General features: G+C 34.8%; 1 protein-coding gene across 1 annotated transcript in view; it reads left to right on the forward strand.

Moving 5' to 3' along the window:
• Positions 1-16,329, forward strand: part of POSH (SH3 domain containing ring finger posh) — a 372,146-nt gene that overhangs the window by 283,247 nt on the left and 72,570 nt on the right. Inside the window, exon 11 of the mRNA XM_090379928.1 lies at positions 6,814-7,212. Within this exon, the coding sequence (XP_090236054.1) occupies positions 6,814-7,212 (399 nt within the window). The remainder of the gene's footprint in view (positions 1-6,813; positions 7,213-16,329) is intronic.

Consider the following 16,329-nt stretch of genomic DNA (forward strand, 5'->3'; position numbering starts at 1 on the left):
AAAGTGGTGGTATTGCACTTGTTGATGAGAGTCATGTACCACCTAGGTTAGCAGTAACCCCAGAGAAATGTACCAACTGTTTGATGTTACACTCAGTATAATGGTGAATGAGAGACCTGGGGTAATTGTGCAGTCAGATATGAAGTTTTCTGAGCAGTGCAGACAATCTGCAAGAATAGCTCATGGTGTCTTGTCAATGATATAGAGAAAATTTTCTAGCAGAGATAATGAGGCAGTTTATCCCCTTGTATAAGGTAATGGTCAGGCCCCATGCCTTGAGTACTGTATACAGGTCTGGAGTCCTCATTTTAGGAAGGATGTAGAGCTGCTGGAACAAGTACAGAGAAGGGCAACGAGATTGGTGAATGGAACGAAGGGTTGCTCCTATGAAGAAGACATAAGTACTGGAAATAAGGCCTTGAATGGTCTGAGGAAGCTCAGCACTGATGGGATTCTTCCTGTTGATTCTTGGCACAGGTTTTAGTCCTTGCTACATAGCCACTGTACAGATTTACAGATTTTTCCCATTGATGGATGAGGCTATGGATACCATTTTTGTAGACATGGTGAGGTTGGTTTTTGACTCATGACTGTTGCAGAAATGAGTGTCTTGTCATCAGGCAAGTGGGTCCCCCAAAGAAATGATTTGAGGGAAGGAAACAAGAACTCCAATGGTGCTAGATCGGGTGAGTAGGCTGGATGGGTCAGTATTTTATATCCACAAGAAATTGCAACAACACCGCTTGTGTTGTTGCAATTTCAGAAGTGTGAACTGGGGCATTGTCTTGAAGCATTCTCACACCTTTGGACAGCATGCCACGCCTACATGTTTTGATTTTCTCCATTAATTTTGTGAGTAAGTTGGCACAATAGGCATCTGTAATTGTTTTACCTTTCGTCAGGTAATCAGTCATTATTACACCTTTCTCATCCCAAAACATTGTCAGCAAGACCTTTCCTGCTAACGCTTGGACCCTTGCCTTTTGGAGGGGGGGGGGGGAGACAATGATGTTCCCATTCCATGGACTGCTTTTTACTTTCAGTGTCAAAATGGTGTATTCAACTGTCATCTTGAGTGATTAGACGAGAGAAAAAGTCTTCCTCATTTTTTTGGCCTAGGGCTAACAACTCTTGTGATTTCTGTTGTCGATCAGCCTTCTGGAGATCAGTCAATAATCGGGGAATCCATCTTGCACTCAGTTTCCGTAAATGGAGTTGGTCATGAAGGACTATTTCAACAGAGCCCACACTTCTCCTCCTGGGACAATTCACGCACAGATATCCGGTGATCTTCCATGATTAACGACTCCACTTTTCTGATCGTGCTGTCATCAATGGCTGAATGGGGACAACCTGGAATGTGCCCAGATTCTGCCGATGTCCGACCACACCTAAACTGTCTATGTCAGGGCTTCACAATGCCATAGGATGTGACTTCATTTTTATATACAGTAGTCATCTCCTCATGGATTTCTTTAGGAGATTTCCCTTAAAGAACAGATACCGGATTACAGCTCTGGCTTCAACTTTTTCCATGATGCTACTTCGTCACAAGTTCAGCTCTGTAAGAGAAAAACAAATTAAGACACAGGGCTGAAAGTTTACACCTTTAGTACAAAGATATGTATGATGCCACACACAAAATATCATAACTGCGATATGTGGAAGTAAGTGAGGGCAATTCTTTATTGAACCACCGTCGTATGCTTCTACTAATGCTTTCATCGAAATATAGTAGTATGGTTTTTTTTTTTTTTTTTTTTTTTGGTTTTTTTTTTTTAGGAGCATTAGCAACTAAGGCCATATTGCTCCGGGATATGCGGTGGTCATTCCCTGGCCTTTCCGCATCCTCCATATTTGGTGGTGACGGGCTCGAACCCCGGTCTAATCAAGAAGAGTGTGCTATGCACTGCTGCTCCTTCCCACCTGGCTATGGAGGCGCATAGTAGTATGTATTCTGGTAATCTCATGTGTTACTAAAACATATCTGGCTAGCACAAAAACTTGAAGTTCTCTAGACTTTTCCATGGAATTTGCCAAATTAGGAATTACTAGATTACTAACTCACTGGAAGGTTTGAGTATAGTGGAGCTCTAAAACATCAAGTGCTAGCTGTGTCAGCGAAGACATGAAAGGAAGGTGGGGAGCAGCAGGACAATAATTGGATGGTGAGGATTTTTCTTCCACTTTAATGAATTATCGTCTACGATAATTCATTAAAGTTAGTTAGCTTATCTCGGGTGGAGAAATTAGTTAGCTTATCTTGGGTTATTTAGCTCTATTGTGTGTGATAATGGGACAATATGCATATTGTTCCATTATCACACACAATTTTACAGACATAATGCACATTGGCACAGTGTGGCCTTACATGACTTAAAGTCAATAACTTCAGGAATTTTCTATATTGGCAAATTTTCATACAATGTGAAGAAAACACCAGTGTATTAAGTAGGTGTAAAAAATGATTCAAAATGGGAGTTAGCTCTGCAATATATATATTGTAAGAAGGTTAGTTCTGGTGCATAGTTTTTTGAGATGTATGGAGAAATACTGCTAAGCCCTGCCAACTAGGGCTTACAATACAGGGATCTTGAATACCAGGATACCGGTCATTTTTTTCCAGTATTGGAATACCGGTATTGATACAAAAAAAACCTGGTTTTTCAGTACTAATTTAAAAAAAAAATTGTTTATAATTTAATCACATAATCACATAAAGGTTATAAAATCACCTTTATGTGATTATAATGTCGTTATCTTTACTAGCAAATGTTCGATGAATCATCGATAGGACACCATGCAACATTGCAACCTGTCCACAATTCTCGGACAACTTCATGTCTGACCATATCGTAACTCCCAAGTCCCGTTCCTCCACTGCTGACTTTAGTTCAACTCCACCAAGTGTATAAGTTATTTTGAGGTTGCTGTTCCCCAGGTGTAAGACCTTGCATTTTGCTGAATTAATGCATACCTGCCACTTTTCTGACCATCCCGGAAGTCTATCTAGGTCATTCTGAAGAAGCTCTGCTTGGCGGCGATCATTAAATACTCTACTGATCTTTGCATCATCAGCAAGTTTAGACCTCACGTCCTCCATCCCTTCATAGATATCATTTAAGATAATCAAAAAACAACAGTGGTCCCAATACTGATCCTTGGGGAACCCCACTACTTACATTAACCCAATCTGAGGATTAACCATTTATCGCAACCCACTTCCTGGTGCCTTCAAGCCATCGTGCTATCAATCTAAGGTTTTTCCCTATGATTCCAGGTTCCAACTTATAAAGTAACCACTCATGTGGGTCTGAGGCAAATGCTTTGCTGAAATCCAAATAAACAATGTCGAAATTATTCCCTAAATCCAGCTCACGAGTGACCTGTCAAAATGGTTAACCAGATTTGTTAAACATGATTTTCCCTTTACAGAACCATGCTGTGTATCCTACAGAATTCCACTTCCATCTAAATGATCCTGAATTCCACCCTTGATCATGGCCTCCATGATTTTCCCTGCTACTGAAGTTAGACTGACCGGTCGGTAATTTCCCATTACACTCCTAGAACCGCCTTTATGTTCCATTTTAGACCAATCCAACGGAATCGCTCCCTTCCAGTGATGCTCTCATAACTAGCCTTAATGGTTCAATGCACTCACTTGCTACCGCCTTTAAGATTATAGGGTGCATGCCATCAACCACAGGAGCCTTACTCGCCTGTAGGCACAAAAGTTTATTATTATTATTATTATTATTATTATTATTAGCCATATGGTGCAAGGAAGCCTGAGGCTTATGCTGCACCAGCCAAAAAAAAAAAAAAAAAAATCCCCGATTTACCCTGAGAGAGAGAGAGAGAGAGAGAGAGAGAGAGAGAGAGAGAGAGTCAGAAGTAGAAAGGAATCACCAAGAAAGAGAAGAATGATGATATCCAGCTCAGGACCCTGGGTTTGCCAAGCCCATACTCACCAGATGTGAGCCCCTGGGGTGACTTCTCATTAAATAATCATTTGAAATTTCAACGTCGTTAATTACATTTTTTTCAACTTCACTTCCATAATATCTCATTGACACAAAGGGTTTTTTTTTTTTTTTTTTTTATGTAAATATCGATGCAAAGTAACTTTTGAGTTCATCTGCAACTTCAGCTGTGTTATCTAATACTATCCCACGTCCATTACATAAGGGTTCAATCTAATTTGTCCTTCTGCTCTTTGCATTTATATATGTGAAGAATTCCTTAACTGCACTCTTTGCTCTCTTCTTTATTCCTTATCCCCACTCTTTTCTCTCTCTCTCTCTCTCTCTCTCCCCCCCCTCCCAGACTCAGTAAAGATACTATAGTGAAAATCATACTTCACTTAATAAAACGTCCTTCATCCTTCAGAAAATGATGAACATAATTCAACCATGGAAGACCAACATGGAATAGAACATCATTGTTCCACAAATTCTCTCCAAAATAAGAAATTGCCTGACTCCAATGAGATTTTAAAAGATGAACTTGAGCCGGAAATTAATGAAATACTATTAACTATTTTTGCTAAAAAAAAGTTCAAAGCCTAGAAAATATAGACTGAGATCGTCTATAATTATCTTGGTACAATAGTACCAGAATAGAATCCGAAAGGGCGTTTTCTGCCGCTCATCAAATACAGTACTGTATGTACCAAAATTAGATCCATTTTAATTGATCACACTATTGATTGCTTGTTTCTTAAGAGCTCACTTTATTCGGACAGGTAGTGGGGATGCTTAAACATAACTAAACTTTGCAGTAACAATATGTATTTCTTTGTTTTTAGAATAACTGTATTTTAATGATTTTTTTCAGAATATTTATTATTGCAATAAAAGTTTATTTAAAACATGAATAATTCAAATAATTACAGTACTTGTTTTTTTCCTTACTTTATTGCACCTAATTGTCATCAAAATTTATTGAATGAAGTGCTTGTTTTTGGAATACCGGTAACCCAGTTTCATAAATTAAAAATACCGAAATACCCGGTATTAAGATTTTGACCGGTATTGTAAGCCCTACTGCCAACTTATTCAAGATCTTACCTGTCCCGATGTGATTTTAAAGGTTGTCTTAACTGTACTGGTCTGAAATGTGATGTTTGAAATTTTAGAATGAGTGTACTTGGTGTCACAAAGTTGAGGCTAAATAAAAATACAAGCCATATTTCTTTTGGAAAATAAAAATTTAATATTTCAGACAAAACATTAAAGCATTTCAAATTAAAGGTAAGTTTCCTCTAGTTAATTATTTTTTTTTAAAGGTAAGCAATTCCTAGAAAGTTTAGCTTCTGTGGCTAGGTGCCTACCATTTTATAATTAATACCGTTACAACATTTTTACCTTTTACAATGTGTTCAGAACAATCAGGAATAACTTGAATAATTTAAAATGAACCTTATGAAAAGGTTCATTTTAAATTATTCAAGTTATTACTGATTATAACATGTATATTGTCCCATGATCACACACAATTTAAATGATTCTTTCTTTTTTACAGAAATTAAAGAAATGTCATAAAATTTTTCATACTGGTTTAGGTGAATAAAATATAAATAAAAAATTCTTCCCAGTTTTTTAACTTTAAAAATCATCCTTGCTTCAATAAGAGAAAAGAGACAAAAAAAAAAGTGTACTATAGAAGAGTAATGAATATTATACAGTTGTAATTAAATTGAATGGCTAAGTTTAGAGAATGTAAAACTATAAAATTTTTTTAAGTGTTCTGTAAAATTATGAACTTAATAATTAATTGATGAGGAGATAAATATATTTATTTTGAGAAAAAGAATTGGAATGTGTCTGAAATGTAATGGACTGCATTCACTACCTAAATTGTAATGGAAATATATTTTTGGATGTTTATACCTTGCTTAATAAGAAAAAGTTCAGTCAGTATCACATTTTCAGTATTTGTTTCATTGATCCATGGAAAACTTTTAAGATCAATCATAGCTGCCCACCACCACAGAAATCTATTCATATAAATGGGGGAGGGAAGCCAGCCGATTGCTACCAAACTTTCAACATGTGTTCTGTTGGCCCCTGGGACAGTTCTAAATTCAATTATTACTATAAATTTGGAAGAGGGGTACTGATCCACTTCAAATTTTAGTGCTTAATCAGAATATATTAGGAATCTTTGTAGCAAATTTTTATGTTGACAGGTTGATGTATTCTGTTATAAATCATGAAGTAATGCACTGCATTACTATTTACTAATGCATCTGAAATGTCACAAGCTGTGTACACCACTTAACTTGTTTATAGAATAGGCAGAGATTATAATCACATGTAAATAGCAAAAAGTTTTGCTATTTACCTGTGATTTACCTTCTAGTTGCTATACAGTAATTAGAAGTATTTTTGGCAAAAACGTTAATTAGAATAGGCAGAGTTGAATAAAAAGAAAAAGTGCTTTTCCAGGACATTGCTGAAATTATGAAACTATCTCATTAGCTACCTCAATGCAATACTGCGAATAAGTATCATACGCATCACTCCCATATGCATAGTACATAAGAACAATGAACATTGTGTTATAGTAAAATTAGTTAAGCATAATCTTTAATTTTAACTACTTAACCATTTTAATTTTTAAAACTAAAACGGTTAAATTAATAAAAACTAAAAAGTTTTAAATTATAATTAAAAAATTAAGGTGTGAGAAAACACAACATGCATTGCTCTAATTTATTAGATGTACTGTTATATTTTTATGCAGCTTTTTTCATTTGCACTGTAGTATTACTTCCTTTCTGTTTTTCAAACTGTACTGTTATTACAGATAATTCCTAGGCAGAATGGTACAACGCCCCAATTACAGTCTCCCAGTCATCTCGCTTGGATAGGTAGCTGGACTACAGCTGGATCCATACCTCCCTTACCATGTGGAACAGTGGTCAATAGCCAGGGTTCCACTACAATGGCTGCTTCATATCCTTCCCCATCAAGCAGTGGAGGGCGACCTTTACAGTCTTGTGGCAACTTTCCTACAAGCAGCAGCACAGGCAGTATCACACAGTCTTGGCATGGACAGTCGCGTACCAACAATCATTCATCATTACTTCCTCAGGCTGTATTGTCAGCTGCTGTTGCCCTCACTCCACCAAATGTTTCAGTAGGAGTTGGGGCTATGGGTGGGTCTTCCCATTCTAATATTGTATTACAGAGCAAGACAGATAAGGTAATATTCAAAGTAAGCATATTATTTGAATTATTCTAGATGTTTATCACCTGATCTTCAGTATCACTGTGCTTTGTTGTCATCTCATATTTTCATGACATATTAATATATATTGAAGTTGGTTAACTAGTTTGATTGAAAGAATTCAGTAGTTGTGGGGGAATAGTATAAATTTAAAGTCCATTATTGCAAGTATTATATAAAGCATTTTTTAATATACTGTTAATTTAATAACGTTAAATAGAGGGAAATTATATCATAATTATGAATGAATTGAGTATATATGAAAATTTTCACAATGAGCTTGTTAAACTTCAGTGGTGGCGATGGTGATGCTCTGTTTTGGGCATTATACATATATGCTATGCACATATATGCTATGTTTGTCTGTCCATCTGTATGCATGTAATAACTGAACTCCTAATGAATGAATTTTTATGAAATTTTATATTTGGCCCTTTTAGAAAAACTTGTCAAGACATTCCAAATTTTATTAAAACTGGACCACTAGAAATCTAGAGATTATTATTTATTTATCCATCCATCCACATGTAATAATTCAAATCCCAGTTGATGAATTTTGTGCAATTTTATATTTAGCTTTATTAGAGAAACTTGTCAAGCAATCCCAATAGAAATTTGGCACTTACAAAATGTCTATCCATCCTTTCAATTTAGTTAACTGTACATAGTGAGGGGACCTCCCAGTAATTCTGTTGGTCTTCCAGATTAGTATCAGTAAGATCCAATGCCCACAGAACCTAGATTCCAGTTTTACATCATTGGAATCTGGCATGTTTGTTGTTCCCTGCAATCCTTGGAAATTCAGAAAGGAGAATGATCCTGGTGGTTAAAGAGTCCAGCTTCAATGCATCAGTTTTTCTCTGGCTTCAAGATGGATGGTACTGGGATGGCTCACCTATGTCAGTCGGCTAGTAGGTGTGCCTGTAAGGATCAGCTGTGTAAATGTAATGCTCCTACCCTCATGGTCTGAGAACCTTTTATATGAATTTTCTATGGAACCCTAATATCTTTTAAATCAATGATTTAAAAGGCATTATACATATATGGTAAAAAGCTAACAGAATCCCATGATTCTATAGAATATGCTTTGAAATCACTTCTTTAAACAGTTCTGAATCTTGAATATTTCTTAATTTATATCAAAATTTTGTTAATATATTTAAAATCCTTTTATCCCATGTGTCATTCTACATTTTCTGTACCTTTTTAATTAAAAAAAATCATAAAATCCTCTGTCATTACAAATCTTGTAGAACCCAAACAAGCTTTTTACAGAGCCCAATTTGAAAACATATGGGAAGCTGTCATTTATCCGTAAAACCAGTGGTTGTACAGTTTGCATGATTAAATTGAAATGTGATGTTCTGCAAATGCAGATTTGGTGGGTGTGCAAGGAACTGGACCAGAAAGAAACATGTTTTCCTAGCTTTTTGGCCAAATTTGTATCTAGAACAATCAGTATGTAGCTGACCTTCAAAATTGATTGATGTTATTTGTGTCTTTGAATTTGTTGTGTGTTTTTTAATGTGTTTTTGAAGTAGTATGGATTTCAAGATTTATTAATAATTAATGGCTGAAGTTTCTGTGATCCATCAGCATTGTTCCCTGTATGGAAATTTTTTCCACTGAACCACAGTCTCTCCCCCTGGTAGTACATTTTAAAGCAGTCCTATTTCATCTGTGATGAAAATGTTTACATCATAACAGTCAAGGTAGTTTTCTTTCTTTTTTTACCCCCCTAAATAAATTTCTGCTTCCTTCCAGTGTGCTGTAGTCACCATCTCTATGCATTTTCTTTCTTTACACAGTACAGTAAACCCCCGCTATTCGCGGGGGTTACGTTCTTGAGAAATGCCGCGAATACCGAAAACGTGAATACTGAGTTATGGCTCCCATGGTAATAAAGGAGTTCCGTTCCAAAGTATGAAATATATAAGAAAAACTAGTCTAAAATTTTGTCTATGTATGTATTATATGTACCTTCATAATATGACTATGTACATAGACAGTACATAGTGAAATGCAAGCATAAGGCATCGAAATGAAAATAAGAAACAATTTAATATTAAATGTAATATTTATTAGAAATATCAAACAAATCTTTCAAACCAACGCCTTTGCTAGTTAAAAAACTTATCCCGCCAGTGCTATCACCAGTTTCGCTAAAGTGTTGATAAAGGAGTTTTGCCTTTTCACGAATGATGAGTGAACTTAATGAAATTTTATTTTGAGTTCGGTCTTCTATCCACAGATTTAAAGCCTTTTCCATTTTTTCTAATTTAACATCACGAATTACAGAGCAAATTTTTGAACCAGTTAGCGCGTTTTCACAGACACTACGGCAGATTTTTTCTTCCGATTTCTTGATTGATTGTACCGTTGACTCATTGATTTTATAATGTTTTGCCACTGAGGAGACACTTTCACCATTAGATCTAATAACTCAATTTTATTCGCTAATGTCATCACCTTCTTTGATCTTTTCGCACTTCCCTTGTTATTCGTAGCCATATTTTTGTATGGGTTAGGGAAGAACTTGTCGACAATAAAGTCACTTTCTTCCCTTAACATGCTCGAAAAAGTCTGTTTTACACTGCAAAACAGTAGATTTATCACTTTTGTAAGCATATAAATTGATAAATTTGTTCAATTTATAAGCATATAAATTAAAAGCAAACGACGAAACCTTCCATGACAAGCGCATAACACATACCGAACAAGGATTAGTGAGAAACATCCATGCTCGCAATTTTGTCACCCCTCTCCCCCACCAACTGAGCGCTGTTTTGACCGGGAAAGATAATTTTAGCCACGCCCATGTTTTTTTATGGTGGAAAATGTTCATGGCGCTTAAAAATTCACATTTTTTTAGGTTTCATTTATATTAAATCAGCGACCACGAATAGCGGGCGGTTACTGTACTTTATATTTGATAGTCGGCGGACAAGTAATTTAGCGGGAAACGTAATTGGGTTTTCCTGCTGATAGTTACTGTATTTCTGGTGTTTCTGAGTTGATCAATTATCTGGTTTAAAATATGGATAAGAAGAAAAATCCTAGAGGTGGGGGAGGAAGAGAAGAAGAGCTGGGCACTTTCCCCCCCCTCTCCTCGCGAGTTCCCAGGCTACACGGAGAGGTGGCTAAAAAGCCAACAGATCCAAAGCATAAAATTAAGAATGTTAAAGCTGGTTCACTTCAGTTCAAGGTGCAACTTTCAGTTCTAATCCAGGAGTTAGTGGTACAAGGAATGAGGATAAAGATGTAGGTTCCATGACAGCTGTTGAGGTTCAGAATGGTGTTATAGATTAGGGAACACAGAGTGAAGAGATCAGAGAGGATATACAGGATTTACAGTTAACATCAGAGCCAAGGATATCAGATGCTTCAGAGGCTCATTCAGAATTTCTTAATGTTGATGTTGACAATTCTTCTGGGGATATTAGCAGACGAAGTATAGGTACCAATGTCAGAGAGAGCAACATAATAGTCAACAATATATACGAGCAAAGATGCAGATATGGGGATGTAAATACAGTATATGAGTTGATTACAAAGTTAAAGAAGATTGTGGTTGATTACACCACGAGCGAAGCCAACAAGGTTATAAAGACAGCATCAAATTTTATACTAGATAAATGGGTTGACATGGAGATAATTACTACAGCCTTGCTCATTGATAATGAGCGTTTGAAGGCTAGGATTGATGAGCTACAATTAAGAGCCAATCTATTCGATGATCTTATTAGAGATCAGTCCAAGCTGTCAACAATTGGAGAACAACAGGCAGTTTCTTATGCAGATAAATTGAAATCAGGTGTTGTAAAGGGGCAATTGGGTGCTCAAGTTGTTTTAGAGGATCATGAAGGTGTGTCAGATGGAAGTCATTGGCATCAACCTAAAAACATTCAGCAAAAACAGGGCAATACTCTTATATTGCAAGCAGAAGACAATACTCAATTTACTTCTAGTCAAGAGGTGAAGGATGTTGAGGCTCAATCCCTGAAAGAAGGCTTTAAGGACATTAAAATTAGAAATTTAAAAATGATAAGAAATAAGGGAGTGCTGATTGAAACAGTTAAAAGGGAGGATTTGAATAAAATTATCAATTCTGAACAGTTAGTAAATAAAGATTTAAAACTAGACAACATTAAACTTTCAGACCCTTCAATTTTAGTATATGATGTGCCAAAGGATGTGGAAAAGGAGGAATTTTTTGAGGACTTGTTTTATAAGAACTTTAAGGATTTTGGTTTTACTGAATTGGAAGTTAAAGAGGGTGTATTATTTAGATTTTGTACTGAATCTAAAGCCAGATATAATAATTGGGTTATAAGTATGAATCCAAAATTATACAGGTGTATCTTAGCTTGTGATAGGTTATACATTGGGTTTGCTTCTTTTAAATTCAGAAAGTTTGTAATAATATCCAAATGCTTTAAATGTTTGGGATTCGGGCATTCAGCTGGTGACTGTACACATAGGACTGTGTCTTGTGGGCATTGTGCCCAGGGGGGGCATAAATATAGTGATCGTCAAGATAAGGATGGTACTCCAAAATGTGTTAATTGTAAAAAGGAAGGGAAGGATTCATGATCATTCTATAAGAGATGTTAATTGCCCTGAATATATCAGGGCATTGGAAATTGCAAGTATGCGAATTAATTATGATGAATAATGCTAGTACGTATGATCATAGAGTAAATTATTTAAGAATTGTTCAATTGAATGGGCAAAAATCAAGAAATGTCATGGATGAAATTAAAGTTGGTATGATTGAAGGAGGTTATGATATTCTGTGTCTCCAAGAACCTTATGTAGGTACATTTGCAAACTCTTGTAAGGTCACTGGATTTCCAATAACTGCTCATGTTATACACACTACTGTATTTAAACCTAAAACTGCTATTGTAGTTTTTAATAAGAGTTTTAATATCACTGTTATATCTAGTCTTTGCTCTGAACATGCTACTTGTATTCATGTTTCAACTAATGTGATATCATTTTATTTAGTATCTCTATACTGTCCACCTTCATTTAATATTGATATTTCAGTGCAATACTTAGAAAATGTAATGAATTTTGTAGCTTCTAGTAATCTTATTTTAGTAATGGATGCTAATGCAAAATCACATTTGTGGTATAGTGATATGGTTGATTATAGAGGTGTTCAATTAGAGGAATTCATTTTATGTCATAATTTAAGTGTTTTGAATGAACCTTTTAAACCATATACTTTTGATAACATTCATGGTGTTTCCAATATTGATATCACCTTAGTAAATAATCAGTTAAATAGAAGAGTCAGTTCTTGGGATGTTGTTACAAATATGACTAACAGTGATCACAGAGCTATTGTAATAATTATAAATTTATCTGAAATTAGCAATACAGATATGTCAACAGATGATACTTTGAGATTTAATTATAAAAATATTAAGTGGGATAAATTTAAAGGTGCTGTGTTGGATAGTTTTTCAATTTATACTAGGGACAATTTAAATTCATTAACTGCTTCTGAATATGCATTTTTTGTTCAATCCTCTATTTTTAATGCTTTAAATTTGGCTGCTAAGAGAAGAAAACAGAGAGGTTATAAAGTACCTTGGTGGTCTTTGGAGCTATCAGTATTAAGGAGGGAAGTGTTTAGAATGAGGAAGCTTTTTCAGAGGGTTAGGAGTAGAAGTAATAATGAAGCATTAAGGTATAAAGAAATGTATAAAATTAAGAGGAGAGAATACCATAAGGCAATCTCTGAACACAAATTTAATGCATGGAAAGAATTGGTTTGTACTACTGGAAATAGTGAGCCATGTGGATTGTTGTTTAAGTTAACTAGAAACAAGTTGAATGTTAATAATTTAATTAATACTGTGTATTCAAATGATACTGAGTCTACTGATTGGTATTCTACAATTGCTACTATTACTAGCACTTTATTTTTGAATGACAATTGTGGGGAAGATAGTGTACAGCAGCAACAAATTAGACAGGGGAATGAACAATACACTGGATCATCTGAGATGGAATTGTTTAATATTGATGAAGTGAAATTTGTATGTTCTAAGGTTGGGGATAATAAAACACCAGGTTTAGACTTGATTGAAAATAATTGTGTTAAAAAGTTTGTTGACTTGTGTCCAGAAATAATGGTTAATATGTATAATAAGTGTTTATTGAAAGGAGTTTTTCCAGGATTTTGGAAAATTGCTCTATTAAAATTATTACAAAAACCTGGCAAATTGTTGACTGATCCTAAGGGTTATAGACCCATTTCTTTGTTAGCAAATTTGGGTAAAATATTGGAAAGATTGTTGTTGTTAAGGCTAGAGAAATTGTTCAACGAACAAAATCTTCATTTTAAATATCAATATGGTTTTAAGAGAAATAGTTCAACAGAGGATGCCCTACGCGATTTGATTAATTTTAGTGTAAATTCTGGTGAGAAATATGTGTTAGCATTATTTATAGATTTTGAAGGAGCATTTGATACTGTATGGTATCAAAGTGTGCTTTTTTCATTAAGAGAATTAAATTGTCCCAATTTGTTATACCAAATTATTAAAAGTTATTTAATGGATAGACAGATTATTATAAGATCCCAACATTTAACTTTTAATAGAATTATTGATCGCGGTTGTCCACAAGGATCTGTGTTGGGTCCTATTTTATGGAATCTGGTCTTAAACCAGTGGTTAAGTAGAACAGTCCCTAATTGTTATAAGGTGGCTTATGCTGATGATTTGGTTTTGTGCGGGACAGGAAGATCTAGAGCAGTATTAGAAAGTAGAATGGAGGTTATTGTTCAGGATTTGACTGATTGGGCTACATTAAATAAACTAAAAATTTCATCTTCTAAAACTGTCATGATGTTATTAAAAGGAAAATTAGACTACAACAGACCACCTCGATTATTAGTAAACAGTAAACAAATTCCTCTTGTTTCCCAGGTAAAATATTTAGGGGTTATCTTGGATGACAAGTTATTATTTTCCCAACATTTGAATTATTTAAGTAGGAAAATAAAAAATTACACTGCTTCTATAGTTAGGGTTACCAGAAAAGATTGGGGATTAGGTAAACGCATTTTGTATCTATATTATAAAGCTATTTTTATTCCGATTGTGTCGTATGCTGCATCAATTTGGTATGTTCGTACTGTCAATGTAAAATTTAAACAAAAACTATTATCAATACAAAGAATAATGTTGTTAACTATTTTGCGTGTTTGTAAGACTGTTTCGACTAATGCTCTACAGGTGATTGCGGGGGTATTGCCTTTGGATTTAACAGTCGTGTATAGAGCTTTTTGTTATTTTATAAGAAAAGGAATACAAATTACATTTCTGGGGATTACTAATGAAGTTTCTTCTGCAGTCAGCAAACAGAAGAAAGAAATTTTGGTGAAATTAATTAAATTATGGCAGGACCGTTGGGATTCCAGTAGTACTGGTAGAGTAACTTATTTATTTATACCTAGTGTTGAATTTAATTTTAATAACAAATTGCATCGCTGGTTTTATCCAAGTATGGAATGCTCATATTTGATTACGGGGCATGGTTCCTTAAAAAGTAAGTTGCATCAGTTTAGTTTAGTGGAAGATCCTTACTGTTTGTGGAAGGTTGGAAACATGGGATCATATCTTATATGAATGCAATTTGTATGATGAATTTAGATTAGACTTATTTAATTTGGTACCTAATTTTATTAGGGGTTCTGAATTAATTTGGCTGTCTAATGAAAGGAATTTTGTAGAATTTCAACGGTTTTGCAGGTTGACATTTAATAAAAGGAGGAGTATACATGTTGTTACTAATACTGACTAAAGACCTGTTTTTTTTTTTTTTTTTTTTTCCCCCATCCTCTGGATGGATAGGCATTCTGTCTTGGAGGCGGGGAGAAATTTTTTTTTTTTTAAATTTTTGGCTGGCCTTGTGGAATGACCATGAGGCGGGATTGTTGCACTCACTAGTAAGATGTATTCTCCTAGTTGGTGCTTTTTTTTTTTTTTTTTTTTGCTGGCTCTTGGGTGTGGGCACCCCAGGAGTGGGACTGCTGGCACCCACCAGTCTTGCACCCTTACTGGTGGGTGCGGGATTTAGGTGCAATATGCACAGCCAGAGTTAATAGATCCAGGCATAGCTCCTCGTGCCAGGGATGGGCACCAGGTGGTAATTGCCCAATGGACTATCACCTGGTGGCAGAGTAGCCTGTTTGACTTATAACACATTACACACACGTGTACACACACTTACACTATCAAGCCATTATGAGAATATGATATATGATAAATTGGTGGAGATGGATGTATGTCCGGGTGCCACCCATCGACAGTTAAATACATACATACATACATCTACTTTATATTCAAAATTATGCCATTTTTGTATTAATCCAATGTTTGGGGTGTAAAATCTGTTATACCCAGATTTTTGGCAATGTATATGACTTCTCCCTATGAATAACACAATTTATAGAAGCTATAAATTTTTAAAAAACTATTCATAAAAATCATTATCGCTTCTAATTTCTAATTCCATATTGATGTGCACTTTTTCATTAATTTCTGGCATGATTTTTTACAATCATTTTTAACATGGAAATTGGCAAAACTAATTTTTTTTTTGTGCCAGATCAGTTTTTTTTGTCCACTAGAAAGTGTCTCCTCTCTCCTTGCTTTTCCACCTTTTAATATGAAAAAGTTTAAAAAATGTAGGTTAAATTTTAGATTTGTTTTGAAAAGACGTAAAAGTATAGTAATGTAAAATAAGCTCATTTTCCATACAAAATGACTAATGCTTATTACACAAGGAATAAACATTTGCATAAATGAGATGTGATTGTGAACAAGGTTGTGAGAAAGTCACTAGTTCTTTCATTTAGCAAACAAAAGTTTTACATGCCATTTGAAATTTCATACTCTGTCAAACAGAAAAAAAAAAGTGTAAAGAGCAGGAAATTTGGTTTTTCAAAGGTGTGTTTAATGGGAAACACAGAAATTAAATATCGTAATAAATCATTGAGAAACATGTACCAATAATGTAATTATGGGGTTTGACTGTATTTTTAATCTGACCCCTTCATTAAATAAATAT

This window comes from Mastigoproctus giganteus, chromosome 8 (assembly GCF_048544385.1).
Source record: "Mastigoproctus giganteus isolate SK-2022 chromosome 8, ASM4854438v1, whole genome shotgun sequence".
Lineage (NCBI taxonomy): Eukaryota > Metazoa > Arthropoda > Arachnida > Uropygi > Thelyphonidae > Mastigoproctus > Mastigoproctus giganteus.